Source organism: Anser brachyrhynchus, assembly GCF_964034855.1.
Source record: "Anser brachyrhynchus genome assembly, chromosome: 1".
Lineage (NCBI taxonomy): Eukaryota > Metazoa > Chordata > Aves > Anseriformes > Anatidae > Anser > Anser brachyrhynchus.
Window position 1 is genome coordinate 166,823,211 of NC_137694.1, and position 23,078 is coordinate 166,846,288.

At 34.8% G+C, this 23,078-nt stretch overlaps 1 protein-coding gene across 23 annotated transcripts in view; it reads left to right on the forward strand.

Annotated features, from left to right (window-relative positions):
• The window catches only part of MYCBP2 (MYC binding protein 2), a 198,143-nt gene that overhangs the window by 47,706 nt on the left and 127,359 nt on the right, over positions 1–23,078 (forward strand). For all 23 annotated transcript variants that reach the window (XM_080576146.1, XM_080576157.1, XM_080576166.1 and 20 more), the window contains exons 9-17: positions 2,082–2,155; positions 3,314–3,452; positions 4,227–4,303; positions 5,830–6,034; positions 8,482–8,646; positions 9,363–9,521; positions 10,013–10,217; positions 12,171–12,316; positions 14,294–14,395. In XM_080576146.1, coding sequence (XP_080432272.1) covers positions 2,082–2,155; positions 3,314–3,452; positions 4,227–4,303; positions 5,830–6,034; positions 8,482–8,646; positions 9,363–9,521; positions 10,013–10,217; positions 12,171–12,316; positions 14,294–14,395 — 1,272 coding nt within the window. The remainder of the gene's footprint in view (positions 1–2,081; positions 2,156–3,313; positions 3,453–4,226; positions 4,304–5,829; positions 6,035–8,481; positions 8,647–9,362; positions 9,522–10,012; positions 10,218–12,170; positions 12,317–14,293; positions 14,396–23,078) is intronic.

Sequence of the window (23,078 nt, forward strand, 5' to 3'; positions counted from 1 at the left end):
ATATTGTAGAGCCCAAAAAAGATAAGCTCAGTAGTATTTAATAGCAGGCGCTACATTCATGACACCTTGTATGAATATGGAAGGTGATGTTTGACAGTCATCTTCTCTTGGAGCCTTTGAAGTGGCTGTGACTAGCCTGTGTCTATAGTTAAGTTATTTAGGTAAGATATAAGAACCTTCTGCTACAGTGCTCTCCAAACAGAAACCCTGAGTAGCTTTTCTTGATCCCCAGAATAATTTCCAAAGTCATAATGAATGAATAAGACTACAGATGATCAGAAGAGCACCTTGCTAGCTGAGATACTTCCACGGTCCTACTTTTTGCAGATACTTCATTCACCTCCATTTTCATTTTCTCCTTTTTCATTTTCTCCTTTTACATTTCCATTTTCTCCTCTCCCCATTAATGTGATATTTATTGATGCATCTGGGTTATTTAATCAAGTGCTAATGTTTAGGGAGTCTTCTGAAGAATCTATTTTAAAAAGGCACACCTGTTCCCAGTTTCCTTTCCAAAAGAACCAGACAACTACGTGAACAACCCCCCAAAGTTGTTTACTGGGAGGCTTATCTCTTCGATAGTAATGACTCAAAAATTAGGCCAAACAATGTAATATGGATCAAGTGATGGCAAGAATATCCCGTTTCCTTGACAGTTACGCTTGTGTTAGCATGTCATATGCCATTCAAGGGATCTTAATACTTACCTATAAGACATCCAGCTTCCTGTAGCCTTTCAGAAATGTCATTTAGATTATTTTTGGAACTTCAAGCTATTGACAACTCTTTCTGCTACATTACTAATACCACTTTGCAGCATAGAGAATAAAGTGAACTGACTTCAGTCATTAAATCTGAGCTTAGTGTTGAGAGAGCAGTATTTCAAATTTCAGTGTATATGCCGTTCTCCATCCTGCCTGATGCTTTCATACATTGTGTTTCATACTTGTATGTGCTCTGCTTTAGGTCTGTTACTTCAAGATGTGAGAATTAGAGTAGGCCACCTAACGCATATTTTATTCCTTGTAGTATATTTTATAGGACTAGACAATATAGCAGGAAATAGTAATAAGATTTTGGATTTGTAAATAGTTCTTCAAGTATGTTTTTTTCAGCTGTATTATTTTTATTAAAAATACTTTACCTACCTACTTTGCAAAAACTAACAAATTTGCTGATTATGCTGGAAGCATATTGTGTATGTTTCATCTAGCGTTAAATCTGCTAGATAAACTGACCGATACTGGAACTTTGTTTAGGTTATTATGCAGGTACTTAGAGCATAAAATAGTTGTCCTATAGTATTTTTGGAAGAGGCCTCTTTCCTCTGTGTAATCAATGAAGGAGACACTTTACAAGACATAGAATCTCCCTTGTTAGTAGCTCCATCAGCAGAGCAGGAGATAAGACATTGTATAGGGATATACCTCTAAACTTGTAGAGAAAGGAGTCGTCTTCTTTTTTTTCTTTAATGTAGGCAGAATTCTCTCCCTACCTTTTTTCTTGGAAGTGGCCGACCTGTTTTCAATAAATGCATGATACATGCAAGTATAAGTCTTACAGTTTTACAAAAAGCGCTAGATTTTCTCCTGATGAACAATGGAAAAACAAACGATGGGAAGTTCGATTATCTCACGTTCATTTATTTCTGTAGGTTTTATATGCTGGACTTAGTAAACTTTTCTTAAAGATAATGAACCTTACTTAAAAAAGTCTTTGGGGCATGGGAAAGACTCCCATGCAAAACTGAAAGTTCTATTACAAAAATTTAGATTACCCCTCACATGTGAATAGTAAATTATTTTACAATTAAATATCAGGGTAACCTCTTACATTTCACACAACAGAAATAGTTTTAATAACTTGTAAAGGGACGGAGGAGTAATATATGTAATATATAGGTGAGAGAGAAGAGATCTAATAAAAAATCATAAAATAACACATTATCGGGACAGTATGTTCTCTTTGTAGATCTAACTAGAACTCTTGTAGTTAGACTGTAGTGAGGGTAAATTAAGTGGAAGCAGAGAACTGTGTATGTATGTTAATATTAACTAATCAGTGCACTCCATCTTTCACAGATTGTCATACTGAAGGGCAGAATATCCTCTTCACTGATGGAGAATATATTAATCAAATAGCAGCATCTAGAGATGTAAGTGTTATATATGATGGGTAAACTATTTTTATCTCACCTAATTGCTTTATTTTACAAAATGTATACAATTTCATTTTTGCTTAAAGTTTGGCTTTTTCTTAACTAACACAACTAAGGAAGAAATCCATGTAGCTAAAGGTAATGAGAAACTGCCATGTATATGTATATTCACACAAGTTTGATTTGTAATGGAAATCTTTCAGATAAGTTTTAATAAAACTTCCAATAAAACTTTCAGATGAGTTTTAAGAAAAACTTCATCGCTCCTTCTGGGAAAAAAAAATATGGCTTTTTAACATGTTCTTCTGTAGGGGCTCTGTGGGATAAGCTGCTTAGTGCAATTTTTATCTTAATTTCATTTCCTGTAATTGCTTTGGTACTTGTTGGAGAATTTCAGACAGACTTAATAGAAGAGGTAGCAAAATAGAAGCAAAAATAGAAGAGGTAGCAAAGATACACTACATTCCAGTAGAGTTTATATGAAAATTGACTATTGGCCAAAGCTGTGGAAACCCTAATAAGTGCTTCGGTGAGAGGCGAAACTGTGTTAGCTGTTGTATATTTTCTTTGGCAGGCAGCTATTGCATTCACAGTTCTGGACTGGTCACTGTTTACTGCCCATGAGAAAACTGTAATACACGGATGGAGCAGGACTGGGGTGGGGCAGGGTAGGCAACAGATACTAGACATGCATCTATAAGGAAACCAGTATTAACCAATTTCCCTGTTCAGACAGCTTGTTTTTAACATGGCCAGATGAATGTACTTGTAAACAGAAACCTCTTTTAGCTACTATTTAAATAAGTCATCCTTAAACTGCACTTAGAATTTTGAGTTATGAACCAGGAGAAGTTGAGGGCTTAAAGTAAGGTTATAAATCATTGTGAAAGCAAGAGTTCTGTGGTGAAGTTGGGAGCTAATTATTTCTATATCAATTCACTATTTTCGTAGCAAATTCAAAATATTTTTAAGGTCTGTCAGATGCTTCTCTTCAGACCATTCTGTGCCATTTTCTTTTTTCCTCTGTACTAAATGTTACTTTATCTGTGTGCCATCTGATAATTTGCTCTGATATAGGATTATGCACTTAGACCGTGAAAAGTAAATCAGTGTATTTATTGTTCAATAAAAAAGTGAATATTTTATTTATTACAGGATGGCTTTGTAGTGCGAATATTTGCAACTAGTACTGAGCCAGTACTGCAACAGGAACTGCAGCTTAAGCTTGCAAGAAAATGCTTACATGCCTGTGGCATCTCATTGTTTGATCTGGAAAAAGACTTGCACATTATCAGTAAGTCCTGTTCTTTGAAGGTTAATAGTAAGCTAGTAATTCAAATAATAAGACTGAAACCCTGCCCTTCCCTTTGTTTGCCTTTATTATGTGAAGGAAGGTATAACTCCATTACAAATATCAAGAAGTATGAGGTTTTTGAAACAGCTTAAACACTGCTTGGCTCATAGTAAGCCATACAGTCATTTTGAACCACAGTCTTTCTGTCTTTTCCAGTATTTTCCTTTAGTTTATAATTATAGCATTGTTTGAAACTTAAACTTCATCACAAGGCTCACATAACATGTATTTAAGCTGTACAACTCCTTGCTGTGGGTCGGTGTTTATGAAAGTTAAAAGGACTGCTGGCTGGATTCACAGAAAAGGAATGCATTGAAAGATAGATACTAACATATTTGGAAACCGCCTTTGTGTCAGAATTTCTGAGATGGTAAACCATTGGTATCTATGAAGGTAGTTTGGAAAAGTCACTTGGCATTTGCTTTGTTTTTTTGCTATTTTAGGTGACTGCTTTTGGCAGAACAAAAGGATGTTTGGCTACATGGACCTTTTGTCTGACCAAGTGCAGTTGCTCTTACATTAGTGTTTTTTTCCTGTTTGAACAACTCCACCATGTCTAGCCCAGTAAGCCTTCTGGCAGCAAAATTTGTTTCACTTGCAGCTTTCTTAGAACCTTTGTTGTTACAAACTCTCCCTGATGGAGTTAAGTCCATACACTAATCTGTGGAACTGCCTGGTAAAACTGACTCGTTATCTGCAATCTTCCTTGCACAGGTACAGGGTTTGATGAGGAATCAGCTGTCCTTGGTGCTGGAAGAGAGTTTGCCCTTATGAAAACTGCTAGTGGAAAGGTATTGAAAATGTTTTGTAATAAACAGCAAGTTGCATCAATATATTTCTATTTTTTAAATTTAATTACTATTTTCAACAATTTCTTTTTGCCTTCTTAATATGTTAGAATGAATTTATATGACTGTATTTAAATAAATTTTCAGAGTCCTCTTTAAAGGGAAAAATGCAAATAATTGAAAACATAAGTAGTTGGAACCCTTGGGTAATCTGTGGCTTATTTGTTTGGTTGAATTTATAGGAATTTCTACAGTCACTCTTACTTAGAGACAGTGTGGGGTTTTGTTTTATATTTGAGGGAGAGAGATTACCTTTTGTCTACAAATGATGTATTAGCACACTTGCAAAAATCTTTGACTTCCTCATGACTTTCCATAAGCCATCTAACAATAGCTGTTTCTGTCTCAGTCTGTTTTTTCAGGTCCTTCAGACAATTATCATGAAATTTCCCCCATAAAAAGTTTTTGGTTGATTTTAAGTCATTTGATACATTGGTTCTGCTTAGTAGAGACTGTTTTTCAGAGGTGCTTGCACATTCACTGAAATTTAGAAATAGTTTTGCTTACTTTCACTATGACTTTTTGACATTATTTAATGTGCTTGTATGTCGGTTTGGAAAAGTAATGTTATTTCACATGTATAAGCATAGATCTTTTTTTTCCTGTGCTCAGAATTTTGTTGCTGTATTGGAATGAGGCTTTGTTATGTTCTCATCACAACAGTGAGATTCATGAAAATAATCACATATAAGCTTAACTATTTTTTCCCAGTAAAATTTAATAGTCAAGCTAGAACTCTTCAGGCTATAGGAGGAGATAAATTATTTTGATCTGCAGACTGAGAGCTCTCTTGAAGTTAAAGTCAGCAAACTTCCTAGTTTTGGTCCCTTACGTTGTGTGTTTAAGCATAAAATACACTGTATAAGACATAATGAAAAATGGCTTTAAGTGCCTACATAAGTTAACACACCCATTTCATAGTGCTGTCTAGAGGAAGTCTTTTGTCCACATCAGTCATTTTGTATTTGTTCAAGTGACACGTTGTGTTTTATGTTACTGTTCACGTGCTCACTGGCCTGATGCATTTACTGAAAATAAGTTTTTTATATATATATATATATTTAAGCATATTAGCATTCATAGAAAATTAGTGGGTTTAATTATTTATATTGTATTTATACCATATTGCTTTTACAGAGACATTTCTCTTAAATGTTTTTAACACTTAGTTTCCTCTTAATAGTTTCTCTTGAACAGTTTCTTCTTGTGTATTTAATTTGTAAAGCCAAACAATTAGATACTAAAACTATCTGTTTCTCAGTAGAATGCATATTTCAAACCAAGTAGAATCCAGTCAGGATGTTTCTCCCATTAAATCAAAATTCATAGGTTTAGGATAGAGATAGTTATATCAGGAAAAGTTCCATACATTTTGAAATGTGATAGGCATTAAATACAGTGCAGCTTCAAACTGATACATGTTGAAGTGTTGTGGTGTAACTGCAAATGATATACTGTTTTTTTCCTAGATTTATTATACTGGCAAATATCAAAGCCTTGGAATCAAACAAGGTGGACCTTCAGCAGGAAAATGGGTTGAACTACCAATCACAAAATCTCCAAAGATTATTCAGTTCTCTGTTGGACATGATGGTTCACATGCCTTACTTGTTGCAGATGATGGAAGTATATTCTTCACAGGTTCTGCTAGTAAAGGAGAGGATGGAGAGTCAAGTATGTATTCAGTTTGCTTGATCAGTAGTTTATAAAAGCCTATTAACTACTTTTTAATTTCAAAGGAAAATCGTTAACATTTTCCAAGAACTTGAAAGCACGCCATCGGTAGAATTATTTTATGTAATAGGTATATTTTATAGGAATAGTTTTTGAGAGTTGTATTAAAGGAATTACCACATACTAAAGGGATTTGGGGTGTGAGCACAGCAGCTAATTTTGTGAAGTTATGCTTTAAGCAAAAATTGGATGTTTATGAAAACTTAAGTCTTGTGAACTTTGAAACTTCCTTGTATTTCAGTAAAGTTTTCCGATGAAATTAAATATTTCTCGGTTTGAATTTTACCCCAGTAAACAACCAGCATCACTATTTCTCGCAGCTAATGATGTTGAACTCATTTTTAGCACAGTTTGGATTCTGTGGTGGGAGTCCTATTTTAAAATTGTTCTGATAAAAGTCAGTCATATGTTCAGTCGAGAGGCCATGTAGTCTGTCTGGGAATTTGTCTAAAAATCTGAAGACCCAAACTTTTGCCTCTTCGCTGTTGTTTTAGAGAACTTTGTAAACTGGTGTTTTGCCAGCTGATGTTTCTCTATTATGGAGAAATTATAGAAAAATAATACAAAAATAATGCCCAAAATTAAATATTTCACGTTTGGAAACAGGCTGTTGTGTTAGTTTGTGTGAGATTTAGGTGGGGTGGGGAACGGCAAAGACTTTAATAATGCTGGAATTTTTGTGCCTCAGTGTAGTCAGTCAGAAATATCAAATTCAAGTCTTTATGCAGTACTAGATGGTTAGAATTTAAAATAGAATTTTAAAATAGATTTCAAGCGTGTATGTGTGGGGGTATATACGTGTATATATGTACAACATGAGGTTGGACCCAGCTTTATCTCAATTTACTGTATAGTAGTTTTACCTTTCAATGACGCTGTTAACTAAAAATCATTGGGCACCATATACAAGGTATGGCATTGCTCATTTTGAAACAAAACACATATAGCCTAGTGTTACTGTGAAAGATCAACTACATGGACAGTATTCTCCAAGAATGTGTATTTTTTCCCATATGACATAACTAAAATACAGGCAAGAACATATTATATCATAACATAGTTGATAATGCATGTAGAGGGGATTCTTGAATGTGCTCAGGGGACAGGAAGTTAGTATTACTCCTGTATAAAAGTCTGTGGATAACAAACATTGTATCAGCCGCAGTAACCTTGTAGAGTTTTAAATGCAAATCTACTGAAAATTGCATGGAACAAAATCGTATTTCTTCCTTCAGTAAATTTAGAGTAAATTTAAGAGATTTAATCATTTTAGGCAAAAAGATTTCAGAAAATATATTTAAAAGCAGAAATTTCAAGATTTACTTGGGCAATTATTTGGAACTTACCTAAATACAAATTATTCTTTTTGTTGTATTAAAATAATCTACAATTTCAGATGAAACAGAAGTTTAACACTTTGAAGTAAATTTCTGTCACTGCTTTTGTTTGAGTAACGGGAATTGAAGTGGATCTCAGCACTAGGTCTTTTTACTGGACAATGTGATCAGGAACCTGATCAGTCTATTCTCAGTTCTTTAAAAAGTTCAACTGTATTCAGACTGATCTAGTTGTCTTTGTCACTCTGTAATTTGGCTTAGAGTGGATGTGCTCAAACTTTACAATTTTTTTCTGATTTCTTTTAAACCTAGGCAGGAAGATATGGATTTCTGCCTGCAAAGTGCATGTACACGTTCTCTGTAGAGAATGTTAACTGTTAGCAATTAAAGGTAGCTTCTCAGTTCTCTGACTTGGGTGAAGTTCATAGGCAGGAATAGTAGCTGTTAATTGTTTCATCTGGTCTTTAGCTGTTCTTTTATTGTTTTGTTTAAGAACAGAGTGCAAACAATCTGGGTGTTTTTTTGTTGTTGTTGTTTATTTTTAATAATTTTCAGTACTTCTCTTTTCACCTTATAGGAATCTGTTAAGACTCAACTGTTTTTAAGTATCATTTTAATAAATCATTTAATAAACAGGGAATTTAATATTTTTCTTTAGAAATTAACAACAAAACTTTTAATTGTATAGCTTACTTTGCATATATTGTCACATATTTTTCTGAGGTGGCATTGAAGACTTTAGTATTTTTGGTTTTTTTTTGGACTATATATTGCTTTGTAAAGCTCATGAAGTATGAGGCCAGTTCAGTGTATATATAATAAAAAAAAAAAGCATGAAGATTCATTACAAGGATATCAACTCATGACTTTTTTTTGCAATTGAATTTTGAGAGAAACCAGTGCAATCCAGTAAAAATTAGACTGGGAGATCATATAGATGGATTTTTTTCAGTAGTATTCTGAAAACTAAACCCTATTTAGAAAACAAATGTTATTATGTATTCAGAGCTTTCTTGTAAAATGACATGTACTTTATTAATTTATTTAAAGCTAAAAGCAGACGGCAGTCAAAACCATATAAGCCTAAAAAAATCATCAAAATGGAAGGAAAGATTGTGATATCTACAGCTTGCAATAATGGAAGCAGTTCTGTAATTTCAAAAGATGGAGAACTCTACATGTTTGGAAAAGATGCCATTTACTCTGATAGTACAAGTAAGCTAATATTTGTCTTTTAAATGATTTCTTAAATAGAGTAATTGAAATTAGTTTGAAGTTTTTAGCCTGTGGAAATGATGTTTGTGTGTTTCTTACTCTCCTAATAAATTTCTGAATTTCTGCTGGTTCAGCCAGATATGACAGAAGAATAGAAAGACAAGACAGAGTTTCCTTAAGCTCTGTAAAAATATATAGCAGCACCACGGACAAACTCCCAAATGAATGTATCCACTAAGGGAAAAAAAATAAAATCAGTTGTGTTCTTAATATAACACTTGACAGCCACACAGGAAAGTCAGAAAAATGAGACATATTGTGGACAAAGTCTGCAGGAAACCAGGCCTTATAAGTTTCTCTGCGCACAAAATAGCCTGTTTTGATTTTGTTTATGATCCTGTACATCTCTATTTAAACAAAATTTTAAAGAAATAAAGCCAATGGGACTATGACACCTTTAGAATTGTTTTATAAAATTAGTGATTTAGGGCAGGATTTATTTTACTTCTGGCTTTTTTCTTTTTGCAGTAGACATGATCTAGGATTAATGCTCTTTTCACTTCTTACTCTAGCACTTGTTTCCCTTATCCATTATACTTCTGCCTTACTGTTAATTTAATAGTTGTCAGTATTCATTAGCAATTGTGTAATACTGCAGAAGTTTTCATCTCAAGTAGAAAGTGCAATAAACCACTCAACTATTCTGTGTCATCTAGGTTTAGTAACAGATTTGAAAGGCCACTTTGTGACTCAAGTAGCCATGGGCAAAGCTCACACCTGTGTGTTAATGAAAAACGGAGAAGTTTGGACATTTGGCGTAAATAATAAAGGACAATGTGGAAGAGACACAGGCTCCATGAGCCAGGGAGGAAAAGGTGAGGAACCTACATTTTTCCTTTTGTTTCGTGTGCTGGAAAATATCACAAGTAAAAAAGCATAACTATTTATTTAAAATATAATTGTAATACTAACGCTTAAGCACATACAGTGTACTTTAAAAGAAAAAAACACAACAAAGCAGGCATGCACAAATGCTTCTGCTTCAAAAACATTTGGTTTTGTACATACTAATAAAACTAGCTTTGTAAAAAATCTCATTTACTTTTGTTGGCAAAAAAGCTTTTCTTTAGAACAACTGAATAAAACCAAACCTCATTATTCCTTTTCTTAGTTGTGAAGGCTAGATACATGCCCCAGCTCATGCTTGGAAAAGTTTCAGAGGTGTCGTTGTGCTGACTGAGCATACAAATCAGACATTTGTAGTTGTTCCTTTTAAAATCTGATCTGTGAATGTTCTTCAGATCTTTTTCAGTAGCCACTGCTGAGCTCTGAAAACAGATGTTTATTCTTTCAATATCCCAATTAGGTTTTGGAGTTGAGAACATGGCAACAGCAATGGATGAAGATCTAGAAGAGGAACTGGATGAAAAAGATGAGAAGTCCATGATGTGTCCTCCAGGCATGCATAAATGGAAGCTGGAGCAGTGCATGGTGTGCACTGTATGTGGGGATTGCACAGGCTATGGAGCTAGCTGCGTTAGTAGTGGCCGTCCTGACAGAGTTCCTGGAGGGTAAGCAGACATACGGAAATAGACTTACTGTAGTGGGTTGAACAGGTAAAGCATGTGTTGAATTCAAACTGAGCTGTTGTGTTCTTAAACTTCAATGTAAGATAATATATTTAAACAGGTACGTGCTTTTAAAATCAGAAATAAGTGAAATTTTTTGTAAATAGCTTGTAATGGTTGTAGCTTATTTAAATGCTTTTTAAAAATTTCTTTAGGATATACCTTTTGCTTTACTAGAAGCTGTTGAATATGACCAATAATATAGATTGTCTCTTGCCAAACATGTCTCTTGAAAGGCACTTAGAGAACAAAGCTATTATCAGACTTAGTCAGCATGGGTTCATGAAGGAAAAGTCCTGCCTTAGTAATCTGATCTTCTACGATAAGGTCACCCACTTACTGAATGAAGGGAAGGTGGTAGACATAATCTTTCTGGGTTTCAGTAACGCTTTTGCTACTGCCTCTTACAGTGTCATTCTGGGTAATTGTCCAGCTGTGCTTTGAACAGGTTCACACTACGCTGAGTGGTGAACTGGCTGAACAGCAAAGTGCAGAGGGTTGTGAATAGGGCTACATTTGGCTGGTGACTGGTCACCAGTGGTTCCCAAGGGCAGAATCCTAGGGCCAGTTCTGTTCAGCATTTTTATCGATGATCTGGATGCAGGAGTTGCTGCAAACTTAGCAAGTTTGCTCGTGATACCGAACTGGGAGGTGCTGTTGACTCTGTAGGGATGAGAGGCCTTACAGAGGGACCTAGATAGAGTGGAGCATTGGACAGTCAGCAACAAAGGAAAATGCTGGGTTCTGCACCTGGGATGCAGTAATGCTGGGCACAGGTAAAGACTGGGAGATCAGTGACCAGAGAGCAGCCCTGCAGAAAGGGATCTGAGTGTGCTAGTTGACAGCAGGCCCAACAGGAGCCAGCAATGTGCCCTGGCAGCCAAGAAAGCAAACCACATAGCCAGCCAGTCAAAAGAGGTGATTCTCCTGCCATATTTAGCATCGTTGTGGCCTCATCTTGAATATTGCATACAGTTCTGGACCCCACAATATAAAAATGATGCCAAGATGCTTGAGTGTGTCCAGAGGAGGGCAGCAACGCTGATAACAGGGTGGGAAGTCATGGAGAGGCTGAGGACACTTGGGTTGTCTAGTTTGGAGGAAAGGAGGCTCAGAGGTAACCTCGTTGCCCTCTGCATCTTCCCGAGGAGTGGAAGTGAAGAGGGAAGTGCTGGCCTCTTATGCGTGGTAACCAAGGATGTGCCGTGAGGGAATGGCACAAAGATGCGCCAGGAGAGGTTGAGACTAGACATTGGAAAAATACCATGAGGTTGGTCAAACACTGGTATGACCCAAACACCTAGCAAGGTGCTTGATTGCCCAGGCCTGTCAGTGTTCAAGAGGCATTTACAGAATGCCCTTATTAATATGCTTTAAGTTTTGATTAGCCCTAAAGTGGTCAGTCAGTGGCTGTTGGACCTAATGATCTCTGTAGGTCCCTTCCAATTGAACTATTGTATTTTACTTACAGAGCTGTTAGCTACAGGATAACCTTTCTTTGTCCTATGATGGAAGATTTTATCTTGGTCTTCCATTTTATTTTATCTGTTACTTCAGGTTTGAGCAGCATAAAGGACCACTGCTTTGCACATTGCCATTACTTTCTCCAGCATTGCATGTGCTCGCTGTTTCCCTGTTTGTGTTTTCATGTAGTGTGCATTTAATTAAACAAAGAAACATTATGCCGAGAAGTCAGTTCAGGTGTGTGTTGTCAGTGTATGCTCCCAGGCACCATGCAACAGCATCTAGGATATAAACTAGTTATACTTTCTGTTTATCTTGGGAAGAATTACGTTATTAGTTTGTTCTATTTGTGAGCATGTATGTTTTAATTACCAAGGCATCAATAATGCATGAGAATTAAAAGTGTTGATAAAGTAACTCTGTTTGCTGCAGAATCTGTGGCTGTGGCTCAGGTGAGTCGGGCTGCGCTGTTTGTGGCTGCTGCAAGGCGTGTGCTAGAGAACTGGATGGCCAGGAGGCAAGGCAAAGAGGAATCCTTGATGCTGTAAAAGAGATGATACCTTTAGATCTCTTACTGGGTAAGTGATATGAAATTAGGAAGATTACTTTTATTTTTTTATCTTACTACGATTTTTTATTTCCAGTTGAAGTGGGGTTTTTCATTTGTTTCCTTTGATACTTCTGTTTTTACTCTTTAAGTAAAATCAGTCCTATTGCTGACTTTTGAAACCTGAGTTGGAATAACAGGTTAGTGTAGAAATAGGTGTTCTTTTCAGTTAATACTTTTGCTTGCATTTTATTTTTTTTGTGTTATATGATAAAAACTTTACCATAACTTATGCAGTTCTTTCCTCGCAACTTCTGGACTTAGATGATAATTTTAGTATAAGAGTGTTAAAATGGATAAAATATAACTTATCAGGCAGATTTGTTTATAGTTAGTGTAGCAAAGTGGGATCATTCTGGTAAGTGAAACGTTTTAAATTTTTCTTTGCTATAGATATGAGTGTGCCATTTTGACCTGTGTGGTTGGGATACTAAGGCTGATCCTACAAAGTTGTTCTTGCCCATTTTTGATAGCTTGAGTTTTTCTATGATCTTATTTGGAGACATGGCAAAAGATGGGAAATATAATTTCTTGAGAAATTCTTCTTTCTCAGAATTTATTGGAGTAGGTATGTTGCCAGGAGTATGGAAATTACTTAAAAACGCACATGCACATTAGGAACGCCACCTTAAGTCTTTCCTTGTTCTAAGATCTGTTATAGTAGCATTTTTAATATTATATTCTCTCTACTTACATCTAGGCAGTTTCAGATTTTAGGAGATTTTGCTAGGTCCAACTTTTCTTCCTTTTTTAATTTTTTTTATATATTTGTTTTTTATATTTATTCTTTCTTCCTTATTTTTTTTAGATTTAAGTAGAGGCCTTAATCCTGCATAGAAGCCGTATCCGATATAGAAAAGGAGCGTAAAACAATCATATGCTTAAGTTAAAATATTTGTGCATCTCACCAATTTTTATTTTTTTTTTGAAAAGTAGTCATCAAAAATCTTATGCTATAATTTGAATGTGAGTTTTTTTCCACATAAAAGTTAACTGGAGTGTTTCTCTTGATAAGTTATTCTAACACTAAGGACCCCCTAATGTTACAGAAGTAGATTTATGCTGTATTGCACTGACAGTGAATGTAACAACAGCATCTCTGCTTAACAGCTCTATTTTCATTTATGACCAAGGATGAGTTAAGGTTTTTGTGTTTACCCCTGCTTTGCTAACTCCTCTCCTAGCAGGATAGATAGCTCTTGGTCCTGTGTTGGGCTTTGGCATAGTTTAAGGTGAGCGCATTGAATTGATTAAGTCACATTTGCCTGGAGAACAGTGACAGTGCTTCAAGGTGCATTGTTTTATCTGATGTCAGGGCCACAGTTTATATATGTATATAAAATTGCTACAATTTCCTGAAGAAACATTGAAAAAAGGCAGTGCAAACAGCAGTTGTGTTGTTGTGTTCATTCAAGATGATCCATGGTACAAAAGTGCTTATCAGTACATTTTGAATTCGTATTAAATTAGCTAGTTGTTAAATAAGTCAGGATTTACATACAGATATGTCCATGTGTTAAAGTAATCAAATGTTTATTATTGACATTTTATTTTATGATTGTTTATGTTTGTCATTTGTGTTTATGTTTGTTAATAAACCCTTCTGATTTTTTTGGGGGAAAAATTGAGATAACTATGATAACAGATAAGTAACCATAAATATGTAATAAAGTGATATGCTTGATAAAAATTATTAAATACTAATCAGTAATGTTGAAATTGTGGCAGATTCATGAAAATCAAAATTCAAAGAAAAGGTCTAGTACTCTTAAGAAATATTGCTCATCTCCTTTTTTTTTTTTCCCCCTAAATATTTTGTAAGAGCCACATAAGGGACAGGTAGGAAGTTGGCTTCAGTTTCCATTTACTAAACTTCCACTGGGGTTTATTACTCTCATAATACGTAAAACTATCTTTAAAAATTGTTTTGTTTTCTTAATCTGTGTAGCTGTCCCTGTTCCTGGAGTAAATATTGAAGAACACCTTCAGTTACGGCAAGAAGAAAAGCGGCAGCGTGTAAACAGGAGACATAGACTGGAAGAAGGAAGAGGTAAGTGACTTAGTGATGAGAGGCTTGAATAGTCTAAGCAAACTTACTGTTTTCTAAGAATGGAAATTAACTACTTTTGTTAATTAGGCTGATACAGTAATCAAACACAAATCAGAACCTAAAAAACTAGCTTATGTTATTTCGCCTTCTTTAGGAATATTGGGAGAAGTCTATGCATTTGTTAATGTGTATTCATTAAAATTTCAGTGGTGAAGAGTAGCATTTTGTATTAATTTTATGTAGTCAATTTTCACTTTTGTTGTTTCAAAATGGAATAATAATTATTTACTGCAAATGCTTAAACTGTCTTTATACAGAAAGACTTAAAATGTGTGCAAGCTTGTCCAGTGCTCATTTACTATAGTATGAATTATTTATTATAAATTATTAATGAATTTTTGTACTATAATAGTAAGCAAAATTTATTGGTTTATAAAATGAAATTTTCTTTATTTGAATAGCCTGAAATGATCCAGTACACTGATGAAATTAAACAAAAAACACTGGATCATTTCAAAGTTTTACTGCTTTCTGTATTACCTACCTCAGGAATTATTGTTGATATTCTAAACAAACAGACTGTGTTTAGACAAGATTTCAGCACTTTTCTTTTTTTTAATATATCTCAGAATCTTAATCTGTTAAATAATTAAAGTTGAGAGATTTTAGATTGATAGAACTCATAATATTTTAGTGAAGCATGCTGATGTGGTTGGTAATACTATTGTGCGCTGGGGAGAGGAACAATTTTGTTGAAATTTTATGGTGTTTAAGCTTCTGCTGTGTTAGTAATGCTACATTTTGATTCTGTCACTAATGTCTGATTTGTATTTTTTATAAATAACTTCTTTTAAGATTTAGCTAGTTTTTTTTTTTTTTCCTAAGATACAGTGTACATTGTGATCAAACTTATTTCTTAGAGTCCAAGCCAGTGAACCTTGTGGGGCAACTTTTGGTTTTATTTAATTTGCCTATAAGAAATTACTAGCATTATCACAAGTAAGGAACAAGGAAAAAGAGAGCCTACGGATGTGGAGTATAACAGAATATTTTTCTTTGAATCTTTGCAATTAATTTTAGCTTTGCGGTAGAGAGGGGGAAGCCTTTATTTTTTTTCTGTCATATTGGACCTGCGTGCTGCTGTCAAATATTAGGGACAGTTAACAACACCTCAGAAAGGTAATAGTGACAGAGCCAGAAAGTAAATTTTCAGTTGGAGGAAAGGGGAAGAAGAGCAGAGGAACACTTCAGAGAAAACCAGAGCAGCTTGTCCCTTTTGTATGCCATCTGTCTCTTAAAAATGTTCCGAATCTAAGTCTCAGATGATCAATATTAGGCACATGTTGTTATTGTTGGTTTGATAGGTGTAGGGGGCTGTAGTTAAAGTGATGTTGCTTGTTGCATGCATCCACATTATCTGAATCAGAGCACAGACATTGCATAGCTCTGTGTATATTGGAGGTAGTGGGTATGTCTAGCTGGAAGAGTGGAGATTAGTCTGCTGTTTCAGTTCAGAATGACTTAAGTAATGAAGCTGGGAATAGTGTTTCACGAATACCTAGAGAAATCTTGATTTATACAATCAAGTGTTAATCAGATGAAAAATTTGGTGTTTTGTTGTTCATCCGTCCAAATGCTGTAGTTTTCCATGAACTGGTGGAAAGAATAGCACCGTTCTTGAGAACTGATGTTGCTCTTCTGTTTTCATGAGAGAGAGAGACTGGGAACATTTAAATACCTATTGGATACTCATTTTGGTGTGCAAAATGTTTTGCAACCTGAAAAAACTTAGTTATACCAATTTTAAAAAGAATAAGCAGGCTGCTTAGTATACCCAAAAGTTTTAATATTTGTGGATCTCTAACTGAACAAATCCTCACGAGCTGAAATAGCTATTTAGTGAGCCAAAGAAAGGTTTTAACCTTTCACCTCTCTGAAAACTTTGGTTGATAGCTTAAAGGCCAGGTTAGCTCTCGTAGAGGCCTTCCTTCAGGTAGGTAGGATTTTGTTAGGATTATGATTTCTGGGTTTTGGGTGTTAAAGTGTGGTATTTGTTCTCTTATGCAAGATCAGGGAGAAACAAAGCATGGATAGCTTCTTATGTAGTCAAGAATAGGATCCATCGCTGAATGTTGCTGATCACTCTTCAGTTACATGCAGTGACCTTTATTCAATACAAATATTCTCTCAGTAGATCTTCAAAGTCTTGTAGACAAGATGACTCTGAAAACTTTGTAAGTGAATATAGGAATATTTCATTCCTAAACCAAACAAAGAAAACACACAAAGAAACCCCTCACTCCTCTCCCGCTGAATGTGTTGAAATAGGAGTGAGGTTTAGGACAAAGGTATAAGAGTACCAATAGTGGAAGTAAACTGATTTCCACATTGCAAGATTCAAGTTGGCTAATTTGTGCTCCTTTAACAGGAAAAAGCAGCTTTATTCTCTTTGAAATGTACACTTAGAATGTCTCCAAATTTAATTTTGTTACAGTTACTTACCTCTGTAACAGTGCTGCATTGGAATTAAGGGAGAAATTGGAGGCTATGTCTACAGGTATAATCATTTAACTCCTTTAAGAGGTCTGTTGTGGAGGATGATGAGTATGCTTAACTTCATTTGCATTGTTCAACAAACATAAAGTGAATTTTAGTATTCTGGGATGAAAAAGTAGTTGTCATTGGTAGCTGTAATACAAATGGCCTAGTTAAATGTTACTGTATTTTCAATCAAGAGCAGTTAACTCCTCATCTTTCAACACCTTCCAAATCAAAGTAGCCTGCCAGTGTTGTAATGGGCAGGTTTATGTGCTGTTTAGCAGCACAACTTGGAGTGGTTAGTAACTTCAGAAATTTTTGCTGTTTAAACTGAAGGTTTCTTTTCTTTTTTTTTTTTTGTCTCGAAATGGCAGCCGCAACTTATTAGACGATACTTGCCAGAATAGAATTGTAACTAGTAAATCATTAGTAAGTCTACAATCAGTTGATATTTTTCCTTCACTCAAGAAAAAACTTTTATTTTAGTGACGCATTAGAGCCTTAAAATTAACAATGGAAAAGTGTTTCAGTTTTGGCTAATACATTTAGTATTTGAAAAAAAACTTGAGAGTTCCTTAATCTTGGTTAGATTTCTCTGCACTTTTCAGTGCAGTATGTTCAGTTGGCCAGTTTTGCTTCCTTTTGGTCACGGTGTTAGAGCTGCTTCACTCAGCTTCTAGCTCTGTGGCTGTAGGGCAAGAGCAAAGAAGAGGGCTTAAAATCAATTACACGTTTTTAAGTCTTGTAAATGACCTCGTGAGAGATTTAGAAGCTGCTGTGAATACAGATGGTTATGCTAAATCCTAATATCCCAATGTAATGACTGATGGATTTTTATCAGCTCTTCACTGTCTCTCTCAAAATCTGGTGAGAAGTGAAGGAACTGATGTACAATACTGCACCATACAAACATGTTTGTTGGTTTTTTTCAGGCTGTTTGGGGGGCTTGATAGGAGTGGTGAGGGGTGAGTGTAGAAGTAGTTGCACTGTCTTCTTTCCCCTGCTAATGAAGAAGTTTTGTATGTTAGAATATTCAGAACATGGTTTGACTATTTTTCCATTCCTATCAAACACCAGTTTTCTAGTCTTGAGGATATTAAGTTATGCCTTAATGGACTCATTGTACACTAAGTGTAACGTAGCTTAGATTACCATTTTCTGAGTGAGCTAATCTGGAGAGCTGTCCCTGCAATTTTTTCAGATTGGGATTTGAAGTAGAATTTCAGTTTATTGCTTAAATATAATTCTGTTGGTGGTGGGTTTTTTTGTTTGTTTTGTTTTAGAAGGCTGTGAGAATTTAAAAACAGCTTTTTAAAGATCTATATTTAATACACTAAAAGATACAGAAATAGCTGTTAATACGATGATTACAAAGGGCCTCTTCATTCACTGATATTTCACTACTTTACTCTTGCTCAGCCTGTGATGTAAAACTTCTAGATGATCACTGCTGAGATACAGGTTTGGTGTTTAACCAGGGGTTTGGCTTTTGATGCCCATACAGAAGGGGAAAATTATTTTCTTTCAATCTTATTCTACTTGGAAGAAAAAGAAATCTGGAAAATAATTAATATTAGTCAAAGCTGTTTTGTACTGAGTCAGTGTTATCTGAGGCTTCATATATTTGAGCAATTTTATACTTTTCTGAAGTGTAGCTAATTCAGTTATTTCAGCAATTAGTTTTACTGTGGCAGGCTGAGTATCAGTTAAATCTGTTTAACTAACATCTTGAAAAAAAAAGCTTGAAATCAGTTTGTCAGTAACACTGTTCTTTGCTCATTGCTGAGCATATACTTAAATATACAGCAGAACTGTCTACTCATATACAATAATTTTCATTTAATATTAGTGCAGCTTTTTTCCATAAATTTATTTAAGTATTTATGTTGATGCTTTCAGGACCTGGAAGTTTTATTTGTTTCAAAGTTTCTTAAAACAAAAACTTTGTACTTGTATACATATAAATTGTATCAAACTCACACCTGACTTTCTGTTTTAAGAAAGCTTTCAAGAGAAGGTTGTGTGTTTTTGTCCTTAATTACCAGCAGGTAAGGTTTTGTGAAGTTACATTGTTATACTTGAGTTTATGACTTCTGTCTGAAAGAGGTGATGATTGTTAATAAAGCTGATTTTTAAAATAGAAATCTTTATATTTGTTACTGTTTTAGAACTCAGATTTGCCATAGATTTAGCGAAAGCAGTTGCTTTATATTTAGTGGTTTAGTTTATCTTATACATACAGAAATGCATCTTTCACATTTGTTTAACAGTAAGTACACAGTCAAGTATTTAGAAGAGAGAAAGTGCCAAAATTATTATCATAAATATTACTTCCATCTCATTTTCTCATACCCACCCCAGTTGTCTTGCATGCTTTTGTTGGCTAGTCTGCATCTCTTTTTGACCATAAAAAGCCCTAGCAATTTTTCCTCCAGACCTGATTTATACAGCTTAACTGTCAGTAGAAAAGAACTTTAAGAACAAAGGAAGAGGAATGTAATCCATTTTTACTTTCAGTGTTTTGAACAAAAGAAGCAAACTGTAGCAGAGGACAATAAAACAAAAATGAACCTTAGTGCCTGCATCACACAGTGTCAATTTACACAAATAAATAAAAAAAAATGCTGTGATAATAAATTGCCACTCATCATCTGAAAAAACACAGTTTTAAAGAATGTGCAGTTAACAATTAATATGGCCTCATAGGATTATTAAGATTGTTTTTTGTTTGTTTTTTACCTTAAACCTAGAAGTATGGGTATCTTAGTATCTTAGTAAAATATGTTCCACTTTTAACTAAATATTTGTCCTTAGTTTCATTTTTTGAAATAACCTTCAAAGTTTACCTACTGTTGACCTGTTAGATAGGTTTTTTTTTTGTATATTAAGAGTTTGTCTCTGTATTTTATTGTTTCCTAAAACAGTCTGTTCTTTTTCTTTCAAACATTCAAGAAGACAAAAATAGGGTTTTACGATGGAAAGTATCATTGAAACTAGGAGATTCAGTTAGTAAATGTGTACTGAAAAGCTACTGTGTTTGAAAGAACATAAATAAATTGTGAAATCAAACACTGATGAGTTCAGAAATGGCAGAATTTGGGATTTCCTGTGCAACCTTAATTTATATTGCGTATGTACATCATTATGATACAGTTTTTAATGATGTGATTGTGTACTATTTTTTCAGGTAACCTGCTACATTTAGTGCATTGGTCTACACTAAGTGGCCATCTGAGATCATTAATTTCAGTACTCTGTAATTACAGCCAGTCAAATAGCATTTGTTTAGGGAAAGATACTAGAAGAAATCAAAATATACATAAAACAAATACAAATCAAATAGAAGACTGAGGAAATTCTGCCAAAGTGCTTAGATGGCCTAGAATGCAAAAAAGCACTTAAGTGTGTATACAGAGACTGTTATCCCATAGTCAGCTGCTTTGTTTAATAAACACATTCTATTTTTCTAGAATAAAATTACTTCTGTTGATTAACAATTTTTGCTTTATGCTTTTAATTCACTGCCAAAGTCCATTTTGAAAGGCTTGGATCCTGCAGGACTCAGAAAGAAAGCTAATGTTTGTAGCTTTGAGATGTTTGATTTGGGAGCTATGGGAAAACATTCTATAAAAACTAAAGGGAGAGAGTGAATATCATTCTGCATCATACAGCAACTGATTTAAAATAGCAACATTACAGTCTACTAGTGACTGTCATTCCTTTATCTCTCTAACCTGAGCTACTAAAATAACTGAATAATAGGTTATTATTCCCTATGTAAGTCTACATTAGAAGCTTCTGGAAGAATTTTTGAATGATTTTCTGCATTTTTTTAACAAAATAAAGGAAGCATCTGGTGTATGGCTGAATTGTTCCACCAAAATAATTAATAGTACTTAAACTCTGCTCCCTTTGTACAGGCAACTTTTGATGTAAGTAGAAAGTAGATGCAGTCTTCATGAATTGTTTTAGTGTTTTGTTTCCTGTGGTGTTATATTCAAGGGAGAGAAGGTTCTTTAGAGCACAACTGAACATTCAGGCATCATAATATAATCAGAATGCAGATATTTCCTATCATATTCTCATTATGTTACAGATCTAGCATGCATAAAAAGCCAAAAACAATGATAGACATACTCATTCTGTTCCATGGATTGGATACAAATTATTATGAAATGGAGAAATACTGTATTTAACTTTATTTTGGACTTGAGTTCCTCATGTAATTGATGGGAACGTATGGGATATAGGAATATGCAGAAGCAAAGCTGCTTTAGTCAGAAGGTTGGACACTTTTACAGAGTCATTGTATTGACTAGGGGAATGTAATTCAGTTAAGGGGCTTGGCAGCTATAGGCAGCAGTGTAGTAGCAGTATGTTGCCATCCTTTTATGCATCCCCACTATTCTTTATCTCCCAATTTTCTAATAATTCTTTTACTTACCCTAACATACTTAGCTTCCTTCTGTCCTCCTGAATTTCTCTCTCTTGCCATCTTTGCTCTTAACACCAAAATGCCAAAGATTGCTTTCAGGGCTACATTTGGTCCCCTGGGTTATATGTTATGCAGGCATTTTCTGGAACTTTGGAATTTTTTGTCTAAATTATCTAGAACTCACATACTCTGATTACCTACAAATACCTTAGACCCACATACTTCATACTTGCACTCTTTGCAGTCCTCGGATCTTTTTTTGCGACTGTTTTCTAATCCAAGCTTCACTTTTGTCGTATTGTCAGGTCCATTATTTCTTGGGCTCTTTATTTCATTAGGAACTTCTCAGTAGTAAGCAAGTCCCAGTCTTCCATCACTATCTTTTTTTCTGTTCAACTCCAGTCTGTTTCCTCCTGCTATTCACCTAGCTTTGCTCAGTATCTTTTGTCCTCCTAACATTCCTAGCTTTTGTAATTTGCCTGTCATTTGTCTCTCTCCCCTTTCTTGACTTTTCCTAGTCTGCCTCAGTACCTCCCTTCCAACTTGGAAAGAGAGAAAGGGATAATATTTTTTGTGTGAATTTAAGAACTAGAAATTGAGATGCTAAGCACAGCAAGTGGCCTGGCAGAAGGTAGTCTTTACTGAAAATGGTAACTGAGAATATAGAGTGGTATTAAAAATCTATTAAACGGAAGCTCAGATTGATAGGAGACTGAAAAGTAGGAAAAACAGCAAGACAACTAGAGGAGGAAGCTTCATAATGAAGGTAAATCAAAAGCAAATGATGATTCTTGGTCATAAGGAGAAGTTAGTTCTTAATTAGCAAGTTGATCTGTTCTGGTTGAACTGGGTAAAGAGACTCCAAGGTTGAACCAAAACCTCCATGGTTAAACCAAACCAAAAATCTATGCTGTATATAAAAACCATAGATGTCTAATGAGGTTTTTAGGCATTATGTTAGGTAACACATGTAGGAAATTCAAAGCTAAGAGGAAAGGTAGTAATTATTTTTTAACACGTTTATAGTGTTTTTTTTTAAGTCAACTTTAAAAAGTCAACTTTTGTCAACTTCAGTGTGTGAAGTTTCTTCATCTGAAGGTTCCAAAGCCAGATAGATTTGGCCTAACTTCCACTTAAATTTCTGTTCATACTGTTCCCTGTCAGTGAGAGAATCTCACTGAGATGACTCTCTCAGTGAGAGAGTCTGATGGTGTAAAGCTGATAACGGGAAACTTGAGACAATGAGCATTTACAGAAAGTTAGCCAAAATTAATTTGTAAGTAAAGATTAGCAATGGGAGTTGATGATCTTGGGGAAGAACAGGGAATACTAATTTTCAAAGTTTCATATAAGTAATTTAAAATGTGACACAAAGCCTGATTTGGAGTTTTTTGTTTTTCTTTTGAAAGTCCATTCGTGGACTGGGTCTGGAGACCTGTGGAATGGCGTGAGGTATTTGTCAGAATTAGTTACTCCTTTTTTATGATTTCCATGTGATGTCAGACTTCAAGAATTAGGAGATGCTTCCAAAGAAATTCCTGATGGCAGGCTTAACCTTTAAAATAGAGTATAAAGTACAGATTTAAGCAAAAAATTGCTGTTCCATTACCTGCATATAATCAGCTTTGATTAAACTTAATACAGCTTTGCATGGGTCTAGATTAAAAAAACTAATAATCTGAAGAAAATGTTAAATAAATACATTATTGC